We start from the raw sequence: 26,559 nt of genomic DNA on the forward strand, positions 1-26,559 counted from the left end.
CTCGGCAGGCACAGTGGAAACGCCCCATCGCTAGTGTGGACATTAGCAATGCCATTATGATGACAGTCTAATCTGCGAAAAATTAAAAAAAAAACAAGCCTATTCTTGTGAAAATGGAGGTTTTTGCCTTTTGAGAGCAATTTTATGCTTAAATCATTTAATTTGCGAAAGACAAACCGAAAATCTCGTCATATAATCAATTTAAGCCATTCCTTTCCATGTTGAGCGTACGTGAAACGACCCTCTACTGTAGCCGTTTGAAATGGCCGTTAAAGAAAATTGGAAGCATACAGCAAAACAGCTCTATTTTAGCAAAAATAATGTAAAAAAAACCCCATTAAATACTTTTCGGAACGCATCAAGTAAAACAGCAACGTTTTTAATATCGTAATAGATTTACTTAAAATTCTTCACTTGTCTGTAGTGATATTTTGCTTCCATTACTTGAGTAAGTTACGTCCTACTTAGCTTTCCCTCGGCGCATCGCTCATCTCCAACCAGTGCGTTCCAGTTAACCTTTTCTTTGCTTCCATCAGCTCAACTCCATCCCTGTCCTATATACGACGCTCGGCGCGGGACTTTTACCCATCCCGCCAGAGCTGCTGCTGCTACATGGAATTCTACTAAGCGTGTTTTGTGTCGATTTGCTTCCATTGAACGAGAAATGAAGGGAATCTATAATTCCAACGATGCATACACTATCAAACACGGACACAACGGAACACTGAATCGTGGGGGGGGGGAAACCCCATCCTCGAACTGTCGAAGAAGAGACATTGAAATAATTGTTTATACTACCAGTGAAATCAAACGATATTTATGCTTATTCTACGAGATATGATGATATCGGATTTGAGGATGCTGCTCCTTCCCGCCGTCCACCAGTATTGCGCATCGCATGTAAAATAGTTGAACGAGTCAGAAACGGGAAATGAAATTCTCTATCGATACGGTACGCCATCGAGTGCTTCTGGTACAGCAGTACCATCTACTTCGAGTACGTTCGATGTGTACGCTAAGCTAACTGCGTTCGAAAGAGTCCGCACAAAACGTCCCAAAAAGCTACGTTCGTTCATCTCTATACATAAAATTGAATGCAATGTTGCAATGCTAAAAAACTAACGTTCGCTTTATGAAAAATGTTTCCTATTTCTGCCATCTCTCTCACTCCGATTGCCTTTTCCGATCTCTATTCTCGCCCCATCCGCATCGGCATCGCTTTTCACATATCACATAATTGCTACATACTCATCTGCCTTCTGACTGCTCCACAATCTCATCTTTACACACAACCTCACCTTCAAACTTCAAACCATCCCTTTTCCATTCTCTAGTTTGCCTTCGTTCGGTCACCTGTTTTGTGTTAATATCATCGAATCAAGATCATTATTACTACGCACGAAACGGGCGAAACACAGTTTGAACAACCGAGTCTAACCAACTACTTTCACTTATCACAATTAGATAGAGAAAAAACTGCGTCCGTTCTGACTAAACACGTGAAGAAATTGCAATCGCTCCGATCGATCACATTTGTAGAGTAGTGGTAATACGGGTTAAAGGAGTAACTTGCTATGCAAAATTCATATTCCTATCGTACGTATGCTACACCATTACTATCGGTAAGAAAGTGAATGGTTGTTTGAAAAAAACGGGCTCAAGAATTTCCTGTACGAACCGTATTGTCCGATGTCGTGTGTGTGTGTGTGGGATTTCGGTCAACCACACGGTCGCCGCTGATTATTACAACACATGCCCCGATACATTAGGTAAATAGTTTGTAGCACATTCCTGTACGCACATGCAACGGATTAAATATGGATTTGCTGGCTCTTTTGAAAATAGTTCCTTTTTAACGGTAAAACTTACATGCCGGCGCACCTCATCTTCCCAAAATATGTATCTCTGTGTTGGGTTACTCTTTTATGAATATATATAAAGTTTTTTTTTCTTGTTTTCGATCGTTTCCAAGCTTTTCTTCTCCCTATAACAGTGCCGGCTCCTGTGGGTCGGTTGTGTTTGGCGCTTTAAAACCCCCCTGTTCAGTTCTTTTCCGTGTGTGGTTAACCGGGTTTTACAAGATGTAGTCATGTATCACTAACGTCTCACTTTCTATCTCTCCATGGGGATGTCGCCACGTTTGAACACAAAAATTACGCACACTGCTCGGCTTGTCTTGTTGGTTCTCTGTTTAGTTTAGAAAAATATAAATATATATGTAGTTGAGTGAAGATAGAGTGGCTGTGGCTGTTCGGTATCGATCCTTCTCGCGTCCTTGGCTGGCGTTCGCGCACCAGCTTCTTCAAACGTTCTGCTATCGCCCGTGATCATTGCCAGCAATGGAAGTACAACAACAGCGCATGAGAGGCTCTGCTCCTCACTCGCTTACAGCGAAAAGTACTGCAGAAACTTTGCCGGCGGCACGGGCTGTGTTTCGTTGCTATTACTGTTGCCCGCCTCCTGGACGCGCTGCCGAAAATCGGGACACTGGTCGACGATGCACGGATGACCCGCGGATGGCCAGAACAGGCAGCGACACAGCCGACAGAACGCTAGAATTTCCGCATACTGAAGCTCCTCCCGCACACCGTACATCCTGCAAGGGGTAGAAGAGTGCATTAAGACCACGCTTCCATTAACACACACCACCAAGCGCCACTCACTTGCGCAAGGCGTGGTAGATCGCCTGCCAGTTGCGGTGCCGCTCCTTCGTATCCTGCAGACACATCTTCTCCAGCACCACATCGATCTGCTGCTTGGTGAAGTGGTAGTGGGACAGCTCGCGCCACACCCGCTGCTCGGAGATGAGGGCGGCCATCAGCGACCAGGCGGAGGCCGACGCTTCCAGATCCTTGTAGTCGGTGATTCGGAGTATGATCTCGCGCACACACTCCTCGGGCAGGTCGTGTAGTTTTGGACGAATGTTTGGACCGGGCTGGAAAGGGAGAACCGTTAGCGCGCCCATATTACACACCCCTTACCCACCCAGCACCCTGCATACCTCCTTAATTTCAATCTGACTAGCTATATCCTGTATGCGCTGGATGGTTTGCACGTGCTCGGCCCACAGGCTCTGGCTGCCGAGCGGTTTGCCCCAGCACTTTTGGTTCTCCTGGTTCAGCAGCGCGCGCAGCTGCTGCACCAGCCCCCGCAGCACGTTAATGTTCTGCTGCGAGTCGCTCACGTACGTCGCTACCTCCTCCAGCATCTGGAGCAGCAGCCGCTGGGCACCGCCCGGAAGGCTGGTTATGCCCTTGCCGGACACGAGCAGCCGGAGCAGCGCACAGACGTAGTTAAACCGACGGCCGTCCCGTACCGAGCTGCGGAAATCGAGCCGCCGGACCGCCTCCCCGAGCCCGTTGAAGCCGGCAATCTCCCGGGTGCACTTCAGCGTGATGTGACAGTGTGGCGGTACTACTTCGTTGTCGCTAAAATGAGGAAAGAATGTAAATTGTTAATTAAAGTTTGATAGTTTTGTAACTACTAAACGGTCCACACTTACCCATTCTCAGTGTCGTTCTCGGTGTCACTGGTGCTACTGCACTCCGAAATGCATCTGAAAAGTAGAAAGAAAGAGAGAGAGAGAGAGACACAAAATGATGAAACAATTCTTCATTTAAATTGCATCACAAAAGTGCATCGCACGATTCATTACAAGCTACAACACAACAACATCATCGATTAGTTTCACAATTCAACAATTCAACCAACGGTGTTGTGGTCAACGTATTGTGCCGGATGGCTCTCGAACGAACAAGCTTCCAGAAAACAATAGATTGCCACAACAGAACTCACCCCACTCGGGAGGGAGGAGGTGTACCTGTGCGGTGGATTGAGGTGGATTCGCACGGAACGTTGCCATTGATATCGCCGATGCGTAACGGAGGCGCATCGATTTTACACGCCTTGTCTACCGGTCATCCACATCCAATCGAACGCTTTGGCAGCGCCACGCTACAGAGAGATACGCAACAGTTTGCGCGAGCGACTGTATGCATGGTTGCTACGTTTTGCCACGCTCTTATCACGAGAGCGTTACGGATGCGTATATTTACAGTCTTCTCCGTGTTCATCACCAGGTTCACCTACCTTTGGCTGGAGGAGGATAGTTTTGCATCATCATCACCAGCGCGAAAGGAAAGGAAAAGTGGAAGGAAAATATTTTTCTTTTTAGTTTTGCGAGCACATCGACACGATTGGATGATATATGTGCTGGGCGGAAAAGATATCGGTGCGCTCAAATTGCACGTTCACAAGTGATAGGTGATAATGAAATGGAAATTCAATCACTATCCTTCGTCGGCTGCTGGTGAGGAGCTTTCTTTTTGCTTCTTTTTTCAACGCTACCAGCAAGCAAGTAATGGTAATATTAATAGCAATTGAACGAAATGGAATACTGGTAGTACAGCGGTTGTGATAATATTATTGCTATTTTAAAGCTTTACTTAGCAATCTTGACAAAGAGTATCCTCAACGATTTGTAAAAATGGTTATCCGATAAATGCTCTTTACCCCAACAATATAAATGCATCTATATTAAAGATTTACGGGGGCGGTCCCGTGGTACAGTCGTCAACTCGAACGACTCAATAACACGCCCGTAATGGGTTCAATCCCGGAATGGACCGTCTATCCGACTACGTGGTATGTATTGAATAAAGTCTTGATGAAAGCCTGTATAGGCCGGCATGTCTTCGTAGGACGTTTACGCCAAATAGAGGAAGAGTATATTAAAGGTTTATTATTGATACCAATGCGCGGTCCTTAAACAAGGCATAAATAAAGTTTTTAGTCTTTTTTAATAAAACTATCTTCTTCTTCTATTTGGCGTAACGTCCTAAGCGGACATGCCGGTCTATACAGGCTTTCTAGACTTTAATAAAACTATATAAACTCAAACTATTTTAAAAGCCTATTTTCAGCCACAAAATAACAATAAAAGATCGTACCAATTCCGCAAGTTACCTAAGCAAATGATGATGAATATAGAAATTGGTCCTCTCCCTTCCAGTACCCTTCCTATCTTCCAGTGCAGATGCTCCCATAAACACCATATAATCACACATCTGGTTTTGTTGATCTACCTCTATTTAGACTGCAACAAACTTGTATCGTTTGTTGTAAAGCCTTCATCATCATCATCATCATCATCATCCTCCTCTTTCCATCCCATCGGCTTAAGATTTTCCTGCCTTTATCCACAAAGAGCCTTGGAGCCACAAAGAAACATCACCGCGTTCGAATCTCCATCCATCCATCCAATCGCTATGATGTCACGTCTTGCACGGTGTGGTGGAAAGTGAAATCCACCACGGGAGCAATTAAGTCCACCCCGAAAGAAAGTAACAACCGGCCCAGAAAGACCCCAACCACTCTCGGATGTGAGGGTAATTTGTTTTTCCCTGATCTGTATTTTTTTTCTTTCTTCTTGTTGTTATTGTGGTTGATGCTGCTGGCGGGTTTTTATTTGTGTAACTAGTTAAGGCCCGGTAAAATCTACCGGATGTCCTCAAATTAAGAATTATTTTCAAACACTACACGTTCAGTGGCAACAACCATAACTCAAAGACCTATTTGTTCTTATGCGTTACACCACAAATGTGTTAACCTTGTAACTTCTTGGAAAGTTACTGTACTTTGCAGGAACGTTAAATATCGTTGAGGCTACTTTTGAGCCAAGTCACGCAATTTTTTATTTTCGAACTGATACGTTCCATGCCTCTGTTGACACAAATGTATAATTTTTTGATTATTATTTTTTAGTTATCGGCGTGATTTTATGGAAAGCATAGCTAAATAGTAACCTCAACAACGCGATCATTGAATAACGTATTTATGTGCAGTGGATTAAAACATATAGGATGCCACTAATACATACACAACATGTTTAGATCCAATCCCAATTGCGTACTTAAAAACATACAATTTTTGAAATGTTCACTTCTGCTTCAATCCATTTTGTGTTTTTTGTGTCCATAGATGTAAGATTGAACTATAAAAATATGATATTGCACGTGGTTCGAATTCCATTTCTACTCTTCTACTCTTCTACTTTTTTCGACTTATGTTTCATACGTTAGGTAATAAGTAATCGAGGCTTAGAACATTTTCAATGTAAATTTTCCCGGTCTTAAATTTCAAAAAGGTCATTTCCAAAAACGCCGTCAAAATTTTATTTTATTATCCTGAAACTGGTTTTGAAGTATTGAATGGAATTGGTATTTGTGTATGAGACAATTGTTGTTGCGCCAAATATCAAATTTCAACAGTGAACATATCCCCTCAAATAACCATTCCAAATGTGTATTTCTAATATTCCAATCTATACTGTTATAGAAAAGAATGGTTCAACACTGTTATAGCCTTTCCAGATCAATTAACTAAGTTCACGTTTACTTGCAAACTACTTTATTCACTCTTGACGACCCACATTTTTCAAATTTTGCTTCTAATTTGACGTGTCCTTGATTATAACGTGGTTGTTCTTAATCAACACCATAGTACGGTTATAGCATCACATCATATCGCCATCACTCTTGATAGATACAGTCAGAATCTTTTCGGCCTTCTTGGGCACGTTACAGTGAGCATAGTTTCATTGTCAATCATTCTGCAGTTGATGCTGATCCGGCTAAATGCAGTGCGCACGGTTGTCTCACCTAACGCGCAGTATGTTACAGTCATGTTGCACAATGAACCATCTCTCCCTTTAGTGCTTTGTTCCGGAAGGACATCCTGAAATAAGTAGTTCTTCCCGCCCGCGAGCAAATAGTTACAAATTCAATTTTAACTTTCAAGCCATCAACATCCGCCGCTTTCTTGCTCGGAATTTCAGCAAGGCTTTTTAGCATATGGCCGCTTAGGGTCTCTCGGCTACATCTGTCTCTTATTGTCATGCGTTGTCCTTGTCCCGACTCAGCCAATATTGCGGAGTAGTAGATTTGAGGGAGTAGTAGATTTGGAGCGTTCCCGTGGTACGTGGTCGTCAACTCGAACGACTCAATTACATGCCCGTCACGGCGTTTCTAGCCCATGGACCGTCCCCCCGTAGCAAGGATTGACTATCCGGCTTCGTGATAATGAATTAAGTCTCGAAAGCCTATACAGGCCAGCATGTCCGCATAGCACGTTACGCCAAATAGAAGAAGATTTGAGGGAGTGTACATGTTCGACTTCCTGGGTTTTACAGGATATTCTGTACCACACTTATCTGCCGATGACGACGGTGTAGCTAGTATTCGAGGTGCTTAAGCACCAATAATGAGTATGGTTGGCTTTATTAATGATTGAATGAATTGGAATATCAACCATTTCACAATTAGGCTAATTTGGATAGTTTTCAAACATGTTTTTTTTTATATTGCCTTGAATATCTTGATTAATAATGGGAAGGGGTATGAGATGGGACACTTTATCATCAGGTGGCTAATTTGCAACTTCAATTATTAAAAAAAATCATTATATCCAATGCCATGTGATTTCGAATCGGTTTGTGTAAACAAAAAGTCTAACTAACCATTGCACTCATTACTTGCGGGCTAGCAGTGGTGCATGGAGCAAGTCCTTTCGCAGCAACGCGCGTTGCTAATAGAGCTCTGCTCTCACCGCTTTCTTTCTCTCTCGCTGAATGTTTACTCTCACGTCATTGCGGCGATTTTCGATTTTATATATAGTGAGAAGCCTTCTTGCTGATGCGTTAAGCCACCCTGAGGGGTTGAGACTTATAGTGGTGGTGCTGGTGGTGCAGACGTGTAACGTTAATCGCCGACCGAAATGAAGGTGGCGTCTGTCGATCACTTCGAACAAAAGTAAAAGCGTATCAAAATTACCGTACAGATGAAGTGGTGTAAGGAAACGTTAATCGGAGCGAGGTGGAAGAAGATAAAATGCCACTTTTTTAAGGGTTTGCTTTTATTACTCGCTTGGGTTGAAACTTCTCCACAGTGCTTCTTGCCAGGGCTGATGATTTAACCTTCCTGATTTCCGATTCTGTTGAACAGAACTGTTGACCTACTTTTATTTGACCCATTTCCGGGGCTCACCACGGGTTCCCTTCTAGGAGTAGTTGGGGTAACGGACCACTTTACAGATATGGTGCGGCGTGTTGCCAAAATGTTGGCCATCGATATTTTGCCAAGAATTTAGTGCTGAGAGAGAAACAGGGAAGGTATGGAATCGAGAGTCTGGAGAAAGCGTGACGTTCTATAAATGCGATGCGGTGCGAACCTTGACAACTCCAATGTCTGGATATAAACTATCGATTACGATGTGTACAGCCCATTTACTCCAATAACTCAGATCTAACTCCTCTCACGGCTTTGAATCAATTGTCAAATCACATTTCCACAACAATATCCCATGAACGACACGTGTTCTATGATGAACATGCCCTAACTCACTTAGTCTTATCGAACCACTGTTTTCATCTTTATCTATTGAAGCTGGAAAACTTATCTGTAATGCAACGCGGCTTCGTTCAGAATTGAACATGGTGAAGAATTTATCCCCAGAATCACGTACCTTTCCATCGGGAAGGTTATATAGTGCCTGACCATTGCAAGGTTCTTGGCACACACCACCGAACCACCACCCATCGGTTGCAGGCAACGGAGAAGAACTAACACCACACAAGTGTAAGAAGTTGGTCACGAAAATGACGACGACGCGCATCAAAGTCGGAATAGTGTTCATTGCGCTGTATCTACTGCAGCGATGTAGTGCAACTAACGTGACAACGACGACCATGATGACGAACGAAGAAGCCGTAACATCAAGCTCCACGGATCAAACCGTGCCACCTACTGTTGAGAGTGAAAAAGGGCCAAGTGATGGTAGTGACAAACAACAGGCGTCTACTAGTGGAATAGAAACCGTGGAATATGTAGCAAATGCTTCCCCAACAACAGTCATGCAATCAATTACAGAAGATGTATCAACCATTCCGCCAAGTGTGACTTCTACCGAAGTTCCATCGAGTTCGTTTCCGGTTCAAAATGAAACTAACGCACAAGAAGGATCAACGGACGAGCTAATCGCTTCCTCAAAGGTGAATTCCTCGGACTCTGGTGAACAAATTAGTGAAACTGACGTTGTTGCCGATGCTCCCGGTTCAATTGCAGAAGAGCAGCAGCCCGAGGAGACACTCAATCCGAACCGAACGGAAACGCAACAGGCGACAGCGAATGGGGATGAAAGCGCAACGGAAACTTCGGCCACACAACAGGGGAGCTTAACAAATTACAGTGTTCAATTAGGTGATGCAGATGTGCTTAATATTGATGAAGATAGTCCTGAAACGAATGCAAACAATAGTGATAATAGTTCCGTACCGAACATATCTTCAGCGTCGATTGTTAATTCTAATGATTCTACTATCAATGGTACAGATTCGAATGTAATGGGCTTTGATGAAGTTGAACTACTAGCGGAAGATATGACAGAGCAAGATTTTGAAAACGAAAACAATCCAAATCCATTGGATGATGGAGAAACTAATTTGAATGCTGCTGAAAAGGAAGCTGACCGGCCGGATAAACCGGAGAGCGAAATAACATTTTCCTCAAACGATAAATTCAATGCAACTGACGATGTTACTAATTCATCAAGTCCAGCTGTTACAAATAGTGATGGAGAAGTTCTCGACAGTAATGATGGAGATTTTGGAAGGAATGAAAGTACCTACAAGACACCTAATAAACCGGAGAATCTGATTCCGGATTCTTCCAATTTTGGCACAAGTTATGATGAAGTTGCCCTGTTAGCTGACGATATGAATCCGGCTGATATGAATGATACCACAACAACAACCGAAAATCCGGACACAACTACCGAAATACCCAAATCAACATCTACACCGAGTGATCTACAGCCCTCCGAAGATGTCGTAAAAGCATCTGCAATTGAAGGCAATTCAAAAACAGCTCCGCACATGGAATCATTTATGCAAAAGATTGCAGAACCATTCCGGAATCTTAACTTGACTGACTTTGATGCATCCAATGGATCATCCTTATACAGCTTTTTTGCTAATAAAAGTCAACAGCACGTACAGAAACAACAAAACGCTACAGAAGATGTCGAACAGAGTGCTGTTGCAGGAGAAAATAATTCTACTACAGAAATGTCCCAATCAACTGACGAATTTTATGAGGTACATTTACTAGCTGATGATATCGTCTTGGATGAGATCGAAAAAGAGAATGAGACCATTACATCCTATTCATCTGACGATGATAAAGTATTAGAAAAAGGAAAAGCTGGTGAAAATGAAGATGAAGCAGAAATTTCAGAACCAGCTGATGGATTTGAAAAGAATAAATTGCCAGCAATTGATGATGCACAAGAAAAGGAAAATGGAACTGTTTCCAATTCTCCAGATGATCCTGCTTTACGCAGTAGTTTCAACGTAGATGATAGTATGAACCAATCGGACCAACTTCGTCAGGATAACTTGACGAATCCAGAACAAGATCCTTCAAACAGTGTAACAGTGGAAGAAGCTCTTACAGATGACACGGTTATTCCAAATAACGATGAAGAGATAAATGTTGTTCAAGATGAATCACCCACAGTAAATGAAACAACATTCGACTCGCCACCACAAGATGATTTAGCACAACAAGGTAACAATGACAGCCAATTGCCACCGCAAACAGAAATGGCTAAGGATACAAACATCTTAACCAATGGACGACAATGGTCGAAGAAAATGTTTACAGTTCTTCCGGGAAGCACCTTACAAATCTTATTGATTCCTGCAGCAAAAGGCGTAACTCCCGACGAATATCCTTCTCCTACTAGTCCGCAGCCGGAACGTGGGGATAGTGAGCATAAGAAGAGCGATACGGAATTGAAAGAAGACCCTTTTAACGATTATAAACCGGAACAGACATTCATTCAACTGCTAGCCGATGACTTTGTGTTTGATGAGGCTCCCAAACATGATGCTTATTTCCCAAGCCAAACTACCGATCTCTACGAGGAAACTACTGAAGACAACCATCCAACGGAAGATACCAATTGGGAAGATTCCTCTAGAGATTCCATTTTAACTACTACCACCTTCAAGCCTTACTTCATCCCAGAAGATGACGAGCCGAAACCCCCAAGATGTCCGTTTTCACCCAAAGCATTGGTCGCAAGCGACCCGAGCAAGGAACATGCTCGTACAGACGACCGACCTCCCGAGACCTATTTCATGCAAGAGCCGTACTTCTACGGACTGGATCCATTCTGTCTAACGCGCCACCACGTGTTCATACCTGCCCTGCCTCTCATGCTGCCCCAGTGGTGCTTCGTGCCGGACACACCGGACTTTCTCTGTCCACGCTACGATCTGGGTTTTCATATTGCCTTCCCGCACGAAACGCATCGCGACATGTACTACCGCTGTACCTATGGGCAGGCCGAGCTACGCAAGTGTCCTAACCTGCACGTCTGGGATGATGAGCGAAAGATCTGCACATTGGTGATGGATTTCAGTCTCTTCCAGATGGAGCACCAGCCACGCCACAGTCTGTACGATCCGGAGGCAGCACATTATCACTGTCAGCAGTGTCGGCGTAACTTCCTGCTGCCACAGGACGTGGATCCGAGCGCACAGTGTTCCGATCGAGTGCTGTTGGCGTGCAACACGGACGGAACGCTGACGGTGTACGAATGTCCCGGGTTTTATCATCACGATCGTCAAATTCAGCTCCGCTGGTATGCCGACCTGGAACGGTGCGATTACCCAGCGGATGGCGAAGGTCCGTGGCAGCGTTGAACGGTCGTTAAGTTTGGCAGGTAGTAAGCCCCAGACACATGATAAATCACAAAAATATAGCCAAAACTACACGCACCTACATAAAATACAAGCATTTATCGCGAGCACTTTCAATAAAACATTTACAGTTCCTCCAGGATGAAACTATATCATTTGTGTACTTATGTGGGGCTGTTAATCGTTTTGGGAGCTTGTTTTATAGCAGACACTTCATGGAGCAGTCATTGGAGTCGTCTGTTCAGAACCATAACCTTTACTGTTTCAGTTCTGCGAGTTCTGCGAGTTGTCTTCATAAAGTGCGTCACCAATCTATTGTCGGTTCATGTAATAAATGCCATCAAAAGGGCGGAAAACTCATTCGGGAAGGGTGATGCACCAGCTGTGCGTGACAGTCAGCTCACACGCGCACCAGTAGATTGTATTGCGGTAAGGAAAAACAATAACGAACGGAATAAAAACAACTGAGTATGCTGTGAGGTGTATCAAAAAGTATCAGAATTCCATGTCCAATTGTATCAACCTTGAAGAGACTCTTGAAATGAGGAAATGTAGTGGAATATACTGGATTTTAGAAGATATAGCAATAATTAGGTTATGGGCAAAAGAAAAACGCATGAAAATGACGTCCTCTTTGCATGTGTGAAGTTAATTCAATAATGTTTGGACATTCAAATAGCGTATCACTCAGATTATCCTCTCATGTATCTCAACTTTTCGATGCACCCTATCCAACATCTGACGAACCCGTTTGCATTACAATGCCAGCGGGGGCTCGTGCACAAAAATCGATTAGTAACGCTCCCCTCCTAGGAGCTGTTTTCTTGAACCGAACAGAGATTCTCTGTGCCTTTCGCTCACGGAATCATTTTAGTGCGAGGTTTGTTTACTTTTGCAGCTGACTTTGCGTTTGCGTTAAAAGACAGCCTCGCAGACGCAAACATTCTCTTTCTCTTGCTCGTTTTATCCCTCTCTTTTATGCGCGATTTGTGCTCACGAGATGGTGTTCTCTGCGTGTGCTAGAAGAAGCGCGTGAAGAGAAACACGATTTGCTAACCTTTCCCCGTAGCAAAAGAACGGCGGCCGTTCATTAAACTCAGCTGACGACTGTTGGTTGGCGTCAACGTTTCTTCATCCAATTGATGATGGGGAGGCGGCATTGTTGTTGCTGTTGTGTTGCTACAATGCTTGTGTATTAGTAAGGTAGCTGCTCTAAAAGCGAGCAACAAAGAGAGCCACAGAGAAAACACAAAGTGCAATGGATTTGCACCACACTGGAATGGAAACACACATTGGAGGAGATATCTCCGTTCATAACCTTCTTCGGTATAAGCTTATGGGATCTTTCAAACAACCTACCCGATGTCATATACCGGATAAAGTCCCCGCGCGTCCTTGCAAGCACAATGGACCATAACTACCGAGATTGGAATTGAACTACGTCGTCCCACGGCGAACAGAACTAGGCGTATGCGTCTACAGATTAGAACAACCGACCACTGTTTCACGCAAGCGGATACAGTTAGGTTTGCATCGAATTATTGGTGCAGCAAGAAGCAATTATCGTATCTTTCACAGCAAAACCAAATGTTACCGGAACGATTTAAAATTAAGTTTGTTTACTTATTTCAATTGCGCATTAAACAATTACCTAATGGCAAATCTTGTTGAAGTTTGAGTCGCAAATTGGTCTAAAATGTGCCATTTCATCAATTAAAAACGTTTATCGGACACAAGGCGACCGATAATATTTTCTGGGGGTATCTTATCATATCAAAAACAGTTGAGAACAAAAAGAAATGAATCAATAAATTACTATCAATTATTATTGCGCAGTTTGTTGCCTTATTTTTAAATGAAACAGAAGATAAAAATCATATCACCCCCTTCGTCGCACAAACAACCTTACCGATAGCTCACACACAAAAAAACGTGTAAACAAGTGATACAGTCGACAAAATAGTAGCTATCTTTACTATATTGCAATAAATCAGATTGTATATCGCCGTGCCGTATTGGTTGGGTACACGTTTTCGCACCGCCGTTTTATTCGACTTGGTTGCTTTTGTTTCGGTGCTCGAAACCACTGCTTCCACCCACTCGGCGCGATGAGTCATTAAAGTTAATTGGATAACGACCAGCCAAGACACTAATTATGACGCGCGCCGTGGCGTCGACTAAGAGCATCGACGGGCAGGCGTGACGAAACTTTTCCTCGATTGCACCACCATCTGGATTCAGTTATTATTTCAATATAAAAATTGTTTTCAAAACATTGTCTCGTCTGGTGTCGAGAGAACGAGCAAAAAAAAACGACTCCATATAAACCTTCCATGACGGAAGGCAACGGCTTAACCGCACACCATTATGCAATGGCAGTAGACACCGACTGGTAGAGCACGCCACAAAAAAACCACAGTAACCGATACTTATTACTAACAGCTTATCCTTCTAGAGAGCTTACCGTTTCCGCTTGACACACTCCAGCACCTTCAGCTTCTCCCAGCCCTCGTCCGTCTTCACCCAGGAGTCTCCCGGCGAGCGCCAATCCTTGGAAATGAACGGCATCCTTTCGCGTCGTTTCTCTGGAGCACCTTTCACAAACGACCTTTACTTATGGAAAACTGCACTTTTTTCACTGCGCACAACACGCGTACCTACTAATCTCACTGGCCAGATAAGCCTTGCCACCGACACGGAGAAATGGAAACGAATCCACCTAGCTCGTTCTTCTTGGACGCGAGCTAGCAACGGAAGTGGAAAATTTTCTTCACCGCCTGCTTTACTGCCACTACAGAGCAAAATGTCTTCCCAGAAGACACAAACCGCGCGCGCTATTTCGTGGTGTGCCAAACCCTACGCGGATGACATTAAACGTTTTCTTTTTTTTTCTTTTTGCAACCCCAATGTACCCGCCCGCTAGTAGGCCACGGAAACAAGGAAAACACTCAACACAGACACAAACACACCGGCACTGCTGTTAATGATGCTGCTGCAAACGCTACTTTCTCTATGCAGCCGCTACGCGGTGGATGCAATTCCCTCCAGCTTCTCCGCGTGTATCTGAAAATCTGGCAATTTGCAACGGTTTTCACTCGCGGCAGTATAATTCACTTCCTTCTTGACCGGTGGGGCACGACCTCACCGAGAGGGGGACGGGCAGGAAAAGCCGTTTTTCGTGTCAACAAGCGCGCAATGGCCTGCACACCAGAAGCTTTCGCTTTTTCGCGTGCGCTGTTGCATGTGTAATGTACGTTGCTAGCGAGTCCGCTTGTTTTACTTTACTCTGACCCCGCAGTGTGCAGTTTGAATGTGCAGTTTCCTTAACGCTGGTGCATTCGCAGCTGGTTTGGTTCGTTTTGATGCACCCTTGTGATCGAGACTCGAATGACCCGCTCTCTGTGCTTTGTGTGCGGTTTTTAAGGAACTTTCATCATATTACACACTCACACACACACCTGGGCAAAGCAGCATCAGCAATGGGCCAGCCGAATTCTGTTTGGAAGAAAATGGAAGAAAGGAATGAAAAATATGTTCAAAAAATTGTAAATAAGTAGAACACGATTCACCACATTCCCGTACATTCCTGTAGACCGCTTGCAGAAGTTTATGTAATTATAGAGCGAGCATAAAACGGCAAACGCCGTTCAAATGTCAGCCAATGACTTGAGCCGTGCCTATTTTAGAAACTTTCATCCAGTTTTGTTTTTTTTTTGTGTTGAATTGCATTTAAATGTGCATTCCCTCGTTCTCTTTCTCCCAATCCCTTTTTCTCCCCGCACTCTCTCTGTACAAATCTGTGCTGGCGGTGTCGTTTACCTTTTTCCCCATTCGTGTGCGTACAGACGAGCTTCTTTTGAATTGTAATCTATTTTGGAGCCGCAACGGCAACTCCGCGCGTGAGTCACTTTGCGTGGCTTTTCCTGCCCACTTTTTTCCCTGATCGTTCGCCGGCATCGGTTCTATTCTTGGCATCGTTTCTCACACATAGAGAAATGGCTTGAGCAAACCAGAGGAAGAAGCATTAATGCCGGAGCAGTGTCTCGAGTGCACTTGCGTGCATCTTCTTCACGCGCGCGATGCATCTCTTGTAACAGCGTATGACGGAGGGTTGCAGCACGGGAAAGAATAGGGGAGAGCCTCAGTTTACCGTTAACGACGACGGTTTTAGCGCACACTACCCCCCAAGCCCCCCTTTTCCCTGGAGCACTATTATGCACGTGCACACACATTGCGCCATTGAAGTGCATATGCGCGCACACAAGGGGGGAAGAAGAGAGCTAGAGCAATAAAACAACGACGGGGAGAACGACTCCAAAACACACACCTATACACACAAACACGCGTGCGTGCGTGTGTGCCTGCTAAAAACCTGTCACAACACGCGCGAGTGTTTTTCTTTGTTACGATTTTTCCACCGTCCAAGTGTGCCTCGGTGTGTGAATGCTTGTTGGTGCGTATTCTCGCTATGCGTGTACGCAATTGATTTGTTTAGTAAACAAACACAACGATGGCATTGTGGTGGCAGTTTTATGTTTTTCATGTCCAATTTCTAAATGTTAGTGATCGAGAAAAAAAGACAAACTTTGCACGAATCCACAACCAATCCCTCCTCTCTTTCCTTTCCCTTCTCTCCTCCATCCCCCAGGACACGTAATGGCGACGTTGCGAGACGGTGGTGGTGGTGGTGGCGATGGTGATCCAAAATAAATCGTAACGCTGCCATTAGTTCTCCCCGTGGAAAAAGCGATTTGCGTCGTCGTTTCAATCGGATTTAGATGCTTCTTTTTTGTTTTACTGTTGCTGATGGCGCTGCTCTACAGCTGTACCGTATGTGTGTGTGTGTCTATGTACGTGTGTCGCAAGTTCAATAGTACGCGACGCGAGCAGGAAGAAAATTGCGATGCTTGACGAACACTTCACCCCTTACAAACGGGCGTTCAAACAAACAAACGAACAAAAAACCTTTCACTATTTGAGGAGCGGGGGTTGGTTCAGATTCGTTTCTCCCCACACACGATTCTTTGCAATGAAAACCACGCAAAATGAAGCACTTTCGTCACTGCACACAGTACACTTTTCTAGCAAATCTCAAAGTCCACTATTTTCTTACCCGAAATGCGTTAATTGAAGTGGAGTTTCGCGGACATTCGCCTTCGGTACGGTTCCGATGTGTCCAAGAGGAGCTGTGTACGTTTTCTGGTCCTCTCTGTCGTCAGCGCACGGGCTTCGACCGAGCTCTGTGTACGACGGGATCTCCCCTCTCTCGCTCTTTTTCTAAGCAAAATCGTTGTTGTTGTCTCTCGCTCTCTTTCTCGCTCTACCGTGTTCACTGTGTCGATGCCTTCATTCTGCGTCCAGCTCTGATGGTCTATCTCTTTTGCAGAGATGTTTTCGACTACTATTTAATTTTGACAGTAGTTTCTTACATTGAAAACCTACACCAAAACCTCTATAGCATAGGCCCATTAAAACTGTTGTAAAAATTGCACAATTTAAATTGCGCTACACTGCACAATAGCGACTTCCAGAGAGAACAAGAGCGGAAGAAAGAAAGAGAAAGAGACTACCAGTGAGAGAAAACACACAGGCAGGTGAGTTTGTTGTTCCTCTTGCACCAACACACGCGTTTGCTGAACCAGGAAATGGATAAAATTCTTTTTCCCATTCTAAACCTTGTATTAACTTCCCCAAAAGATTCTGTTGGGTTAGTTTGTCCTTTTAACTGGAAAATTAGAGTAGTAAAATGCCTGCCAATGAGCTAAGCTTCTATTTCTTACCGTCAATGTGCTGCTCGCGTTAGCAATATGGAAAACAAAACAAAATCAGCTGTAGCCAATGTGAAAGAGAGCTGATCGTGTGGTAGTGTGAGTGCAGTCGCCATTGGAGCAGTGTTTGGTATACACAGTGACCGTCGAAATTTGTTACACCATGTAAGATTTTCTGCAAATTTTAAATATACAACGGAAATTTATTCTACTTTGAATTTGCATTTATGCTGCAATTTGCAATGATTTATGCTGAGAAATATGCTTGAATAATATTATTTTTTATAACACAACAAAACAGCACCGCATGTTTGTTTGATTGCCATGGTTGTTTTGCAGTCTACGTACGGTCGCGTGGATGACGTCTGTATCTTTTTATACATTTTTAAATATTTTTTGAGCAAAAACAAAAACAATTCCTTTTCTAACGATTCAATGTCCCCAAAAACATGCAAATTCGTTTTTTACATAGTATTTTTTCATTCAAAAAGACTAAATTCTTTGTTATATCATCATCGCCAATTTGACAGCTACCCTTCCATGCTTGCCCGACACGCTAGACAGCCAGACCTTCGCATACACACTCGCACACAAACCCCGTTCAATGTGCCAGCCAGCAGAACGATTGTGATTTTTCGTTGTGAAATAACAACACTCCCTGCAGTGCAGCAGCAGCTTCCCGCTCCCAGCCACAGAAAATGTCCGCCAGCGAGGGTCCGTCGAAGGTTGAATTCAAAATCGAGGAATCGGGCCGCAAGCTGAAAAAGGCGGAGGTCGACTTTATGCGCCTGATCGAGCAGCAGAACCTGCAGCGTGTCCAGAAGTTGCAGCGCCAGCGACGCAATAACAAACTGACCGGCATCGCGCTCGGCGGCACCGTGCTCGGCATCTACCTCTACTCGATGCTGTCGGTGAAGCAGGAGAAATTCCTGGACGATTTCGAGGAACCGGTCAAGCTAGAGGTGGAAAACAAGGCGCTGTAAGAGCGGGGTAAGTGTGGATGTTTACATCACGGAAGAACGAACCAACCGCTTACGTCAGTATTTTTCCTCTTTCTCAGAAACCCAATTATTACATATTCTTTCGTTCGCGTTACTAGTTTGTAAGAGCCCCCCAGTAGCACACACACACAAGATGTCCGCTTCGACGAAAATATCGAAAGCCCTAACCTCAACCGGCATCCGGCTGCCACCGTTGCCCACCATCCGCGATCTGGTCAAGCTGTACCAGCTGCGTGCCATCAAGCAGCTGTCCCAGAACTTCCTGATGGACGAGCGGCTCACCGACAAGATCGTGCGGGCCGCCGGTAACATACGCGACCATTACGTGCTCGAGGTTGGTCCGGGACCGGGCGGCATCACGCGCTCCATCATCCGGCAGAACCCCCGGCATCTGGTGGTGGTGGAGAAGGACCGTCGCTTCATGCCCACGATGGAGATGCTGGCTGAGGTGGCGCAACCGTTCATGCGCATGGATATCGTGCAGGGCGACATACTGGACTACCGGGTGGCGGAGGCCTTTCCCGACTGCCCACCGCACGACTGGATGGACAGGAAGCGGGCACCGGTACATCTGATCGGCAATCTGCCCTTTGCCATCTCGACGCGGCTGCTCATCAACTGGCTGCGCGATATGAGCCTGCGGACGGGCGCTTGGTCGTACGGACGGGCCAGCCTTACGCTGACGTTTCAGAAGGAAGTCGCCGAGCGGATCGTCGCCCCGATACTGTCCGATCAGCGCTGCCGTCTGTCGGTGATGAATCAAATCTGGAGCACGCCGGAGCTACGCTTCATGATCTCGGGCCGTGCGTTCGTGCCGAAGCCGGAGGTAGACGTCGGCGTGGTGACGATTGTGCCGCTTCAAACGCCCCTCACGCAGGTCCACTTCGACACGGTCGAAAAGGTGGTGAGGCATATATTTTCCATGCGGCAAAAGTATTGCCGTCGCGGTGTCGCCAACCTCTACCCACCGGCAGTGCGCGAAGAGCTGACGGAGCAGACGTTCAAGCGGGCGGATGTGGATCCGCTAGCACGATCGTTTCAGCTTTCCGTTGCGGAGTGTTTGCGCATTGTCGAGGCGTATGACGGGTTGGTGCGGGAGCGTCCAGAAATTGCCGCGTACGATTATCGAGCGCCAAAGGTTAAGGGTGCTGCCATTGAGGCCGATGGGCAGGGGGAGAGTGAAACGGACCGATGATGAACGGTGCTGTGGGACATTGTTTGTGAATAGTAATAAACATGCTTAGTTATCACGAAGAAGATGATGTAAGAATGGGTTCTCCAATGATGACCAAAAATAATATTTTCAAATCTTTAATAGCTTAAGATTGACACTAAAAGTTGAGCAAGGAATTTCAGCGTAAAAACTACGTCAATCGAATGTTTCCTTTTTTTAAATTCCAGCAGTTAAAGTAATCCATAGCAATAAGAAGTTTTTATCCGGCGCCTTCCAGTGTGAATAATAACCATCACACATTACAATTTGCACAACAATGTGAGTGACTGATCCGGCCAACCGTCAACAAAAGTGCAGTGAAAGTCATATTGATATGAATTGGCGTGTCATTTTTTTGTCCTTCTCGTACCAAAAACCTCTCCGAAAAAAGGCTTAAGGAAAGGAACGCCGTGTACGTTGCTAAGCGCAGGCTTTCGGGCGGGAACTAGGCACACGTGAACAACCACATTACAACCAGCGCGAGATATGCTGGGCGCCGATTTGTCAGAATTTGCGTATCGTGTATATTAACATAAATCGATGCTCGTTTGTTTTGCATGTGGTGCGTTATGATTTAGTGGCTGTCGTGGAGCGCGATAACGAGGAACGCGGCACTGATTTGCAATGCAATGTGAATCCCGGAAGTCATGGGTGTGATAAGACGGAAGTGTGGTTCAAGTTGGGGAAAGTTTTGAGTTGGCAACATTTATTTCCACTACTCGTAATCGCTAGGGGAACGGTTAATTAAATTCCAAACTGTTCTCTTGCTGTTTGTTTGCTCGTTACTTCTAAGGGTCAAGTGTATTTCTTTCCACTAAAATGTAATCAGTTTGATACAAGAGTCCAATCCGTAAGGTGACGATAGTTGTAACCAACTTTCAGGAAACTATCAACCTAAGTACGAAGCGTGCAAGCTAACGGCTAATAAGGGCCGATTTAAATGAGACAGTTGGGATAAGTGCATGAAAGAATGGGTAGACGTGCGGGGACGAACTCTTGGAAAACAATTTACACTTTTAACACTTTCACCACTTTCAGAGCGCATACAATCCACTTCCCGGTACGACAGTAGAGCTGGCCGTTACAAAAAGCCTTATGAGCTTCTCCCGTTCAAGCGGGACACATTTCTCCCCCTTCGAGCTTAACTAAAAGCAGCTTTATTCATTTGCACACTCGGAAAGGATGGCTTTAGCCTGGAAAGGTCCTTTGCCAAGGCCTTGGCGCCCAAGCTGCTGGGGCTTCCAGCTAGGAGCCGGATCGGTGGAAGATCCAAGTCCAGCTTGCAGTGACTGTGTAATGGCCTTTTTCTGTCATGTTGTGGGGCGAAAGATTTATACGTTGCAAGTGCAAGTGTGTTTTTACTTATTCGCCCAAGTTGTCCCGGGACGATGAGTCTCATCGTACAAACGCTGCTCCTCGCATTTGAATCTCACATGCAAACGGGCCACGTTTTATCTATTTTCGTCCCACACACACACATATACGCCTTGATGTACACTCCGACGCTAATGAATCTGGTGCAACTAATAACGTAAGTAAACAGGGCAAAACCACAGATACGCAGCAAAATCTAATCAAAACCACCCATCATCATAGCGCACCAGCCCATAAATGTACTCTTCGCAAGCAAACTTTGCATGTTAGCTCCATAAATAAAATGTATCTTTTTGTTTCGATGTACCCACTTAACGAGACTGAGCTGCGTTGGAACATTTGTGCGAAATTTAATAGTTCTCCTAGCTACGAACTTAGCATTAGCATTAGCAAGGTTTCCTGCTTCACCTTTAGCAAGCCATTGCTGCCCAGCCCAGGCCGCTGTTGAGTTGTTGTTGAGGGGTGAATATTTCAACAACATTTGAAATCGAATCGAGTTCTTGTGCCGGAAGTGCTAGAGTGAATCCCACTGGCACTGGAATAGGCCATACTTTGAGCAGATTCGTCTGGAAGTACGGTGCGTTTGAATGCAAAAAGGAGACCAAGGATCCGTACGTTATGTCCTATCAAGTGGTGCTTTTCTCATTATTTATACATCCGGTTCCTTTCTTTGTGTCGATTACCATTTCAAAATACCACTCCTCTTATCGTATTGATTGATTTATATAACTATCAACCAATTAACCAATGTGTAGAAGAGATGGAAAATGGGTTTGGTTGCTCGTTAAGAGGATACTTCATTGATGGGATGAATTAATGAAGCATCTATAACAACATTTTGAGCGTACCCTGAAATATTTCCATGAGCTATCGATGTAATCATTCAATCACAAACTTTCCCAGCTCATTTATTAATTAACGATATTAACCTGCATTTATGAAAATCCGCCAATCATTCAACGTCCAGATTAACCAGTCCCCTTTCCAGCATTTCATCTTCAATTAGTGCACCTTTAGCGAATGGACAGACAGTCCAATGTTATATTAATTTCAAACCTGTTTCGAACAGATTTCCTTGCACTACGTCATCATTATTATCAACTGGATGGGGAGGAAAGCCTCCCACCGTATCGTTTACTGGGACCTACGTTGCTAAATGAGCTTCACATTAATCCTTCCCGGCCCGGTTTGACCAAACGCACGACGGCAAAACCACCACCACACTGTCAATAGTGGTATTGTTTGCTGGTAAGATTAACACCTTCCCCGGTTCCGTGTGGCGATATCCGTTCGGCCTTCGTCTAATGACCGCGCCGAGACGTGACGTGAAAGTTCGGCACATGGTGCACGCGTTTGGTTGCCGAAGGCCACCAAAGCTGACCCGGTAAATGGTGGTAGAACCATGGCGAGATAGGAGGCATAAGGAAAGCAAGGATTATCTTTTTGGCTAGGTGATTAATGTTGTCTTATTAATTTTTGCTCATCCCGTTCGCAAACTTCTTCCACTATATATGAGTAAATATGCGATTGAAGGTAATGTAAAGTGGCTAGTGGGAGCAATCATTTCAATTGCAACGGTTTTAAGGCATTGAAACTATTGATACGCTATGACATTTGTTTGTTTTGCATACATTTAGGGGACACCGCTGAGGCGAAAGTTTTTACTTCATACTAGCTGCAACAAGGTTTTCAATCTAGTTTCAAGGCAAGGTTTTCAAGGCAAGGTTTTCAAGGCAAGTGATTGATGTTAACTGCTTGTACATGAGTTGTTATAAAAGCGGTTTTTTGTAGGTTAGCAATGATTGATCAATGCCAATTACATACATTTAGGCGTTTGATATTCATTTTGCATATATTTAGGCGTGTTGTAATGTAAACTGATTGGTTGTACTCCGCTTGATTATTTCTTCACATCAAAAAGATGGTATGTCCCATTTCATACACATAACCTTTGACCCTTTCGAAAATGAAACAAAAACAACGGCGATACATATATCCGAACGTATCCTGGCAAACTTGCGTAGCTTCCAGCCACCAACCGTGAATAATGATATCTTCATAGCTAGAACTCACACCCCGCGTGGGTGGAACAACAAATCACCCCCAACACATCAAGTTTTTCAAACCACGATAGTATGCGTCACCAATTTTGCCAGTTCGTTCGTTGTGGTCCAGATTGAAAAACGCTCCCAATAACGTGCTCAATCGCTACAAGAAGCAATATTTGTTTTGCAATCGAAACACTCCGCATACGGCTGGCGGCATCGTGCATGTGTGGAGTGTATGCAGTTGCGGTCGTTTTTTCTCCCTCCACCGACGTTTACAGGTACAAAACGATACGAAACATCTCTGCAGGTCTTCCTTCAGGGATACAGAACACAAGCGGCTGTGCTGTTTCGTTAGAATTTTAAATACTTTTTGGCTCACCATTGTACGCTTGTGCGACCTAACCGAACGAGAAACAAACGTTACCTCCTCATCTTGGATCTATAACAGAAGCAATAGAATGAAAAAAAAAGATGATGTAAGGCACTGATTGTTGCGGTTATTTTTTTTTCAGGGTTTTGCGTATTTTGGATAGATTACACGCTGCGTTGTTATTGGAAACGGGGACGAACGAAACCGTACCGATGCCAGCTGTCAGGCTAGATGCCGGATAAAGGATGCGCTTTGTTTGATTGTTTATTGTGTGTGAACAAACGCGATCGGTGGAAATCTATTATGCTGTTTGCGTTTTTACGCAGTATATTATTCACAATATTTTAACAGCCCTTGGGCGGTGTAATTGTTTCGCAAGGCTGGCACAATGGCTGGCGAGTTTGGTGCGGTTGTATGCTAAGCATCAAAAGCGGAATAAACGAGTTTGATTTTAAAACGTAAGCTATTTGCTGAAGCAGCGTTCAGTGTTGCTGAAGAGCTTTAATTTAAACCACAGCAAATCGTGTGTCATCATAGGCTTACAGGGATATATTCACACGCCCGTGACCTACGATGAACTCCCTACAGACTTTTCCGTACACGGTATGTAAATTTTACGACATAATCACCGCAACTTATAGAATAAATTCTCGAGCGTTTACACTAACATGCGGCTTTAAGAGACTTTAAGAACATTAGCGCTTTCAGCTAATAATTGTGTTACTCTCTGTATTAGCATACACGTAAACGCCTAAAAGTATGCAATTATAACGGTTGTCTGTAACGACTTTATAAAACTGCTGTTAGCAGCCCAATTTTTTAAAAGCAAAAAGACTTTAATTTCTATGAACACAGTTAACATCATTTTCAAAAGATTCACTCCTTATCATTCATCATCGAATGAACATAACTCCACGTGCGTCAGATATAACATGAACACTAAGACGTTCTTATTTGGACAATTTATTGTTTTTTTTTCATCATGATTAATGGTTTGTTATGAGTTTTTATCGATATGACATCATAATTAACACCTGAGTAATATTGCCCTGATGAATGTTTAATTCAAAGTTAAAATAAATTATTTATTAATCACCAGCATGCGATGAACCGCCAGCATCCCGGCGAAGGATGAACGCGTTCATCGCTTGCTGTGGTTCGGATGTCGGCTAGCATGCAGAGCGCAACGTGCTTCTACACCCATGCTTGCGCCACACGAGCATTCTACCGGGCGTAACGCAACGTAACGGTGTGGCAGACAGACGCTCGCATACATACTCACACACACGCGCACACATTGCCGCTGGCTTCCGGTGCGAGCTGGCATCGGTGAATAAAAGGAAGTGATCTTCACGAGCCGGCAAGCACTCGTTTGCGACAGGTCTTAGGTTACGGAGCTGGCTCGGGAGCTTTTGAAGTTGTGCGATATTGTTTTTACGGTGTTGGTGCTGTGCAGCTCGGTTCTATCGGATGCTCTGTTCTCGAAGTGAGGAGTCAGGTGCGTGTACTGAAGAGTGTTGAGTGAAAGTGGAGCATCGATGCACATTAACACTTAGAACCCGATTTGCTATGCAAGTTGGAAAGTGAAGTGATATTGAACGCGTTTTGTGGTTGTACAGCATGTGTAAAGTGTGTAATAAACAGTAATATCAATCAAGAGTTTGCTGGCTTGGCAAATCGTAGGAACAGTGCTAACAAACGCTTCAAAAAACATGAGAAAACTATTTTCATTAGGAAGGTGTTCGTCGACGCCTAAATGTAGGCAAAAAGTTATTTCTAAGTGAAGTGTGCTTGAGTTCATAGAGTACATTTTTCTTTAGACTGTTCTTAGAGCTTGTTTCCTTTTTTTTGTTTTACCCTGTCCTGTGTTTGTGTGTGCTGTATGTGAATTTCCCCCATTTTGTACGAAGAATAGCTTGTCACATGCAAACGAAAAGCCACGCTACGCTGATTCCATTATCATAAGAACCCTTCGCCAAGAGGCGCCCTATGCTCTCGAAACAACACGCTTAAAACACATGTGATTTTTTTCTTTCTGCAATGCAACCTACGACTGACCATTGTTTCATCCACGTGGGTCCAGGGCCACTGAGTGCCTTTCAAATTTAAATACACTCCTCTGCCAGCAGAAATGATCCGCTAGCTTCACATGAAAGGAATTCTTAGCGACAGTTGCCGACACGCTGCTATGCCTTTGCACCGGTGCACTCTTCCACTTCCATGATCACAAACAATTGAAATGTGTAGAAGAAAAGGGATTTTCTTTTTATTGTAACTGTAACACTTAAATGCCAAAGTGATGAGGGGGGAATAAACAACACACTAGCTGCCAAGAGGCTGGGAAGCTGCTGTTACTTTCGCGTCAGCGAGAAAGTGAAAGATCGTCGAAGAAAATTTACATACATACAAAGTAGCATTGCCAGCGACGGTGGACGGTGGCAGCCATTTTGATAGTTTCCGGCGCGCAACACGTCACACGTATGGTAATGAAGTGTTTGAATGATGCATCTTTGCAACGGACGATTCGTAGGCGTACATGATGCGGACGATAAGCAGGATCGTCGAACAGGAGAAGGCGAACTTAGAAAGAAACAAATGCTTCCGGTTTTTTGTTCTGCACTGCTGCTTTTGTTCACTATTTCGCGAAAGTTGCACGAAGTGGAAGGATGCGAACACTAGCAGCCAGTGTGGCACAACTTATGAAACACACTCACACAACTCATGAATAAAATTCTCATTTAGTTGCTTCCACTATGGCTCAAATTCACTCCCCCTGATGAAGGTGTAAATCACTCATGTGAATCTTTGCACTCACGCCTTTAATTTGTTTCCTTTTTAATCGGCTCCTTTTTTGTGTATTATACAGGCAATAGGGGATAAGGCACATGTAGCAGCTAGAAAATAAATCAAACCACAAAGCGCTTGCTCGTGCAGTGATTCAAATAAATCAAAAACAGTGAAAATCATATATTCAACAAACTTTACATTTTCAAAACTTAACAAAAACGTTGACCAACAGTAGCA

At 44.3% G+C, this 26,559-nt stretch overlaps 4 protein-coding genes across 4 annotated transcripts; 3 read left to right on the forward strand and 1 right to left on the reverse strand.

Annotated features, from left to right (window-relative positions):
• Positions 1-376: 376 nt before the first annotated feature.
• On the reverse strand, positions 377-17,015 carry LOC120956894 (F-box only protein 25). The gene is made up of 6 exons (XM_040378691.2): positions 16,875-17,015; positions 14,226-15,256; positions 3,503-3,556; positions 3,002-3,428; positions 2,664-2,935; positions 377-2,596 (listed from the first exon to the last, which is right to left on the reverse strand). The coding sequence occupies exons 2-6, from the start codon at positions 14,327-14,329 to the stop codon at positions 2,386-2,388; spliced, it is 1,068 nt and encodes a 355-aa protein (XP_040234625.1). The 5' UTR covers positions 14,330-15,256; positions 16,875-17,015; the 3' UTR covers positions 377-2,385.
• Positions 5,944-12,403, forward strand: LOC125907466 (dentin sialophosphoprotein-like). The gene has a single exon (XM_049609963.1). It carries the CDS (start codon positions 8,654-8,656, stop codon positions 11,762-11,764), a length of 3,111 nt encoding a protein of 1,036 aa, XP_049465920.1. The 5' UTR covers positions 5,944-8,653; the 3' UTR covers positions 11,765-12,403.
• A 1,064-nt stretch (positions 17,016-18,079) lies between the features above and the next one.
• LOC120957626 (cytochrome c oxidase assembly factor 3, mitochondrial) lies at positions 18,080-18,512 on the forward strand. Its single transcript, XM_049609973.1, has one exon. It carries the CDS (start codon positions 18,228-18,230, stop codon positions 18,510-18,512), a length of 285 nt encoding a protein of 94 aa, XP_049465930.1. The 5' UTR covers positions 18,080-18,227.
• A 151-nt stretch (positions 18,513-18,663) lies between these two features.
• LOC120957625 (dimethyladenosine transferase 1, mitochondrial) lies at positions 18,664-19,787 on the forward strand. Its single transcript, XM_040379914.2, has one exon. It carries the CDS (start codon positions 18,664-18,666, stop codon positions 19,723-19,725), a length of 1,062 nt encoding a protein of 353 aa, XP_040235848.2. The 3' UTR covers positions 19,726-19,787.
• The last annotated feature ends 6,772 nt before the right edge of the window (positions 19,788-26,559 follow it).

The sequence above is a fragment of the Anopheles coluzzii genome, chromosome 3 (genome assembly GCF_943734685.1).
Source record: "Anopheles coluzzii chromosome 3, AcolN3, whole genome shotgun sequence".
NCBI classification, from domain to species: Eukaryota; Metazoa; Arthropoda; class Insecta; order Diptera; family Culicidae; genus Anopheles; species Anopheles coluzzii.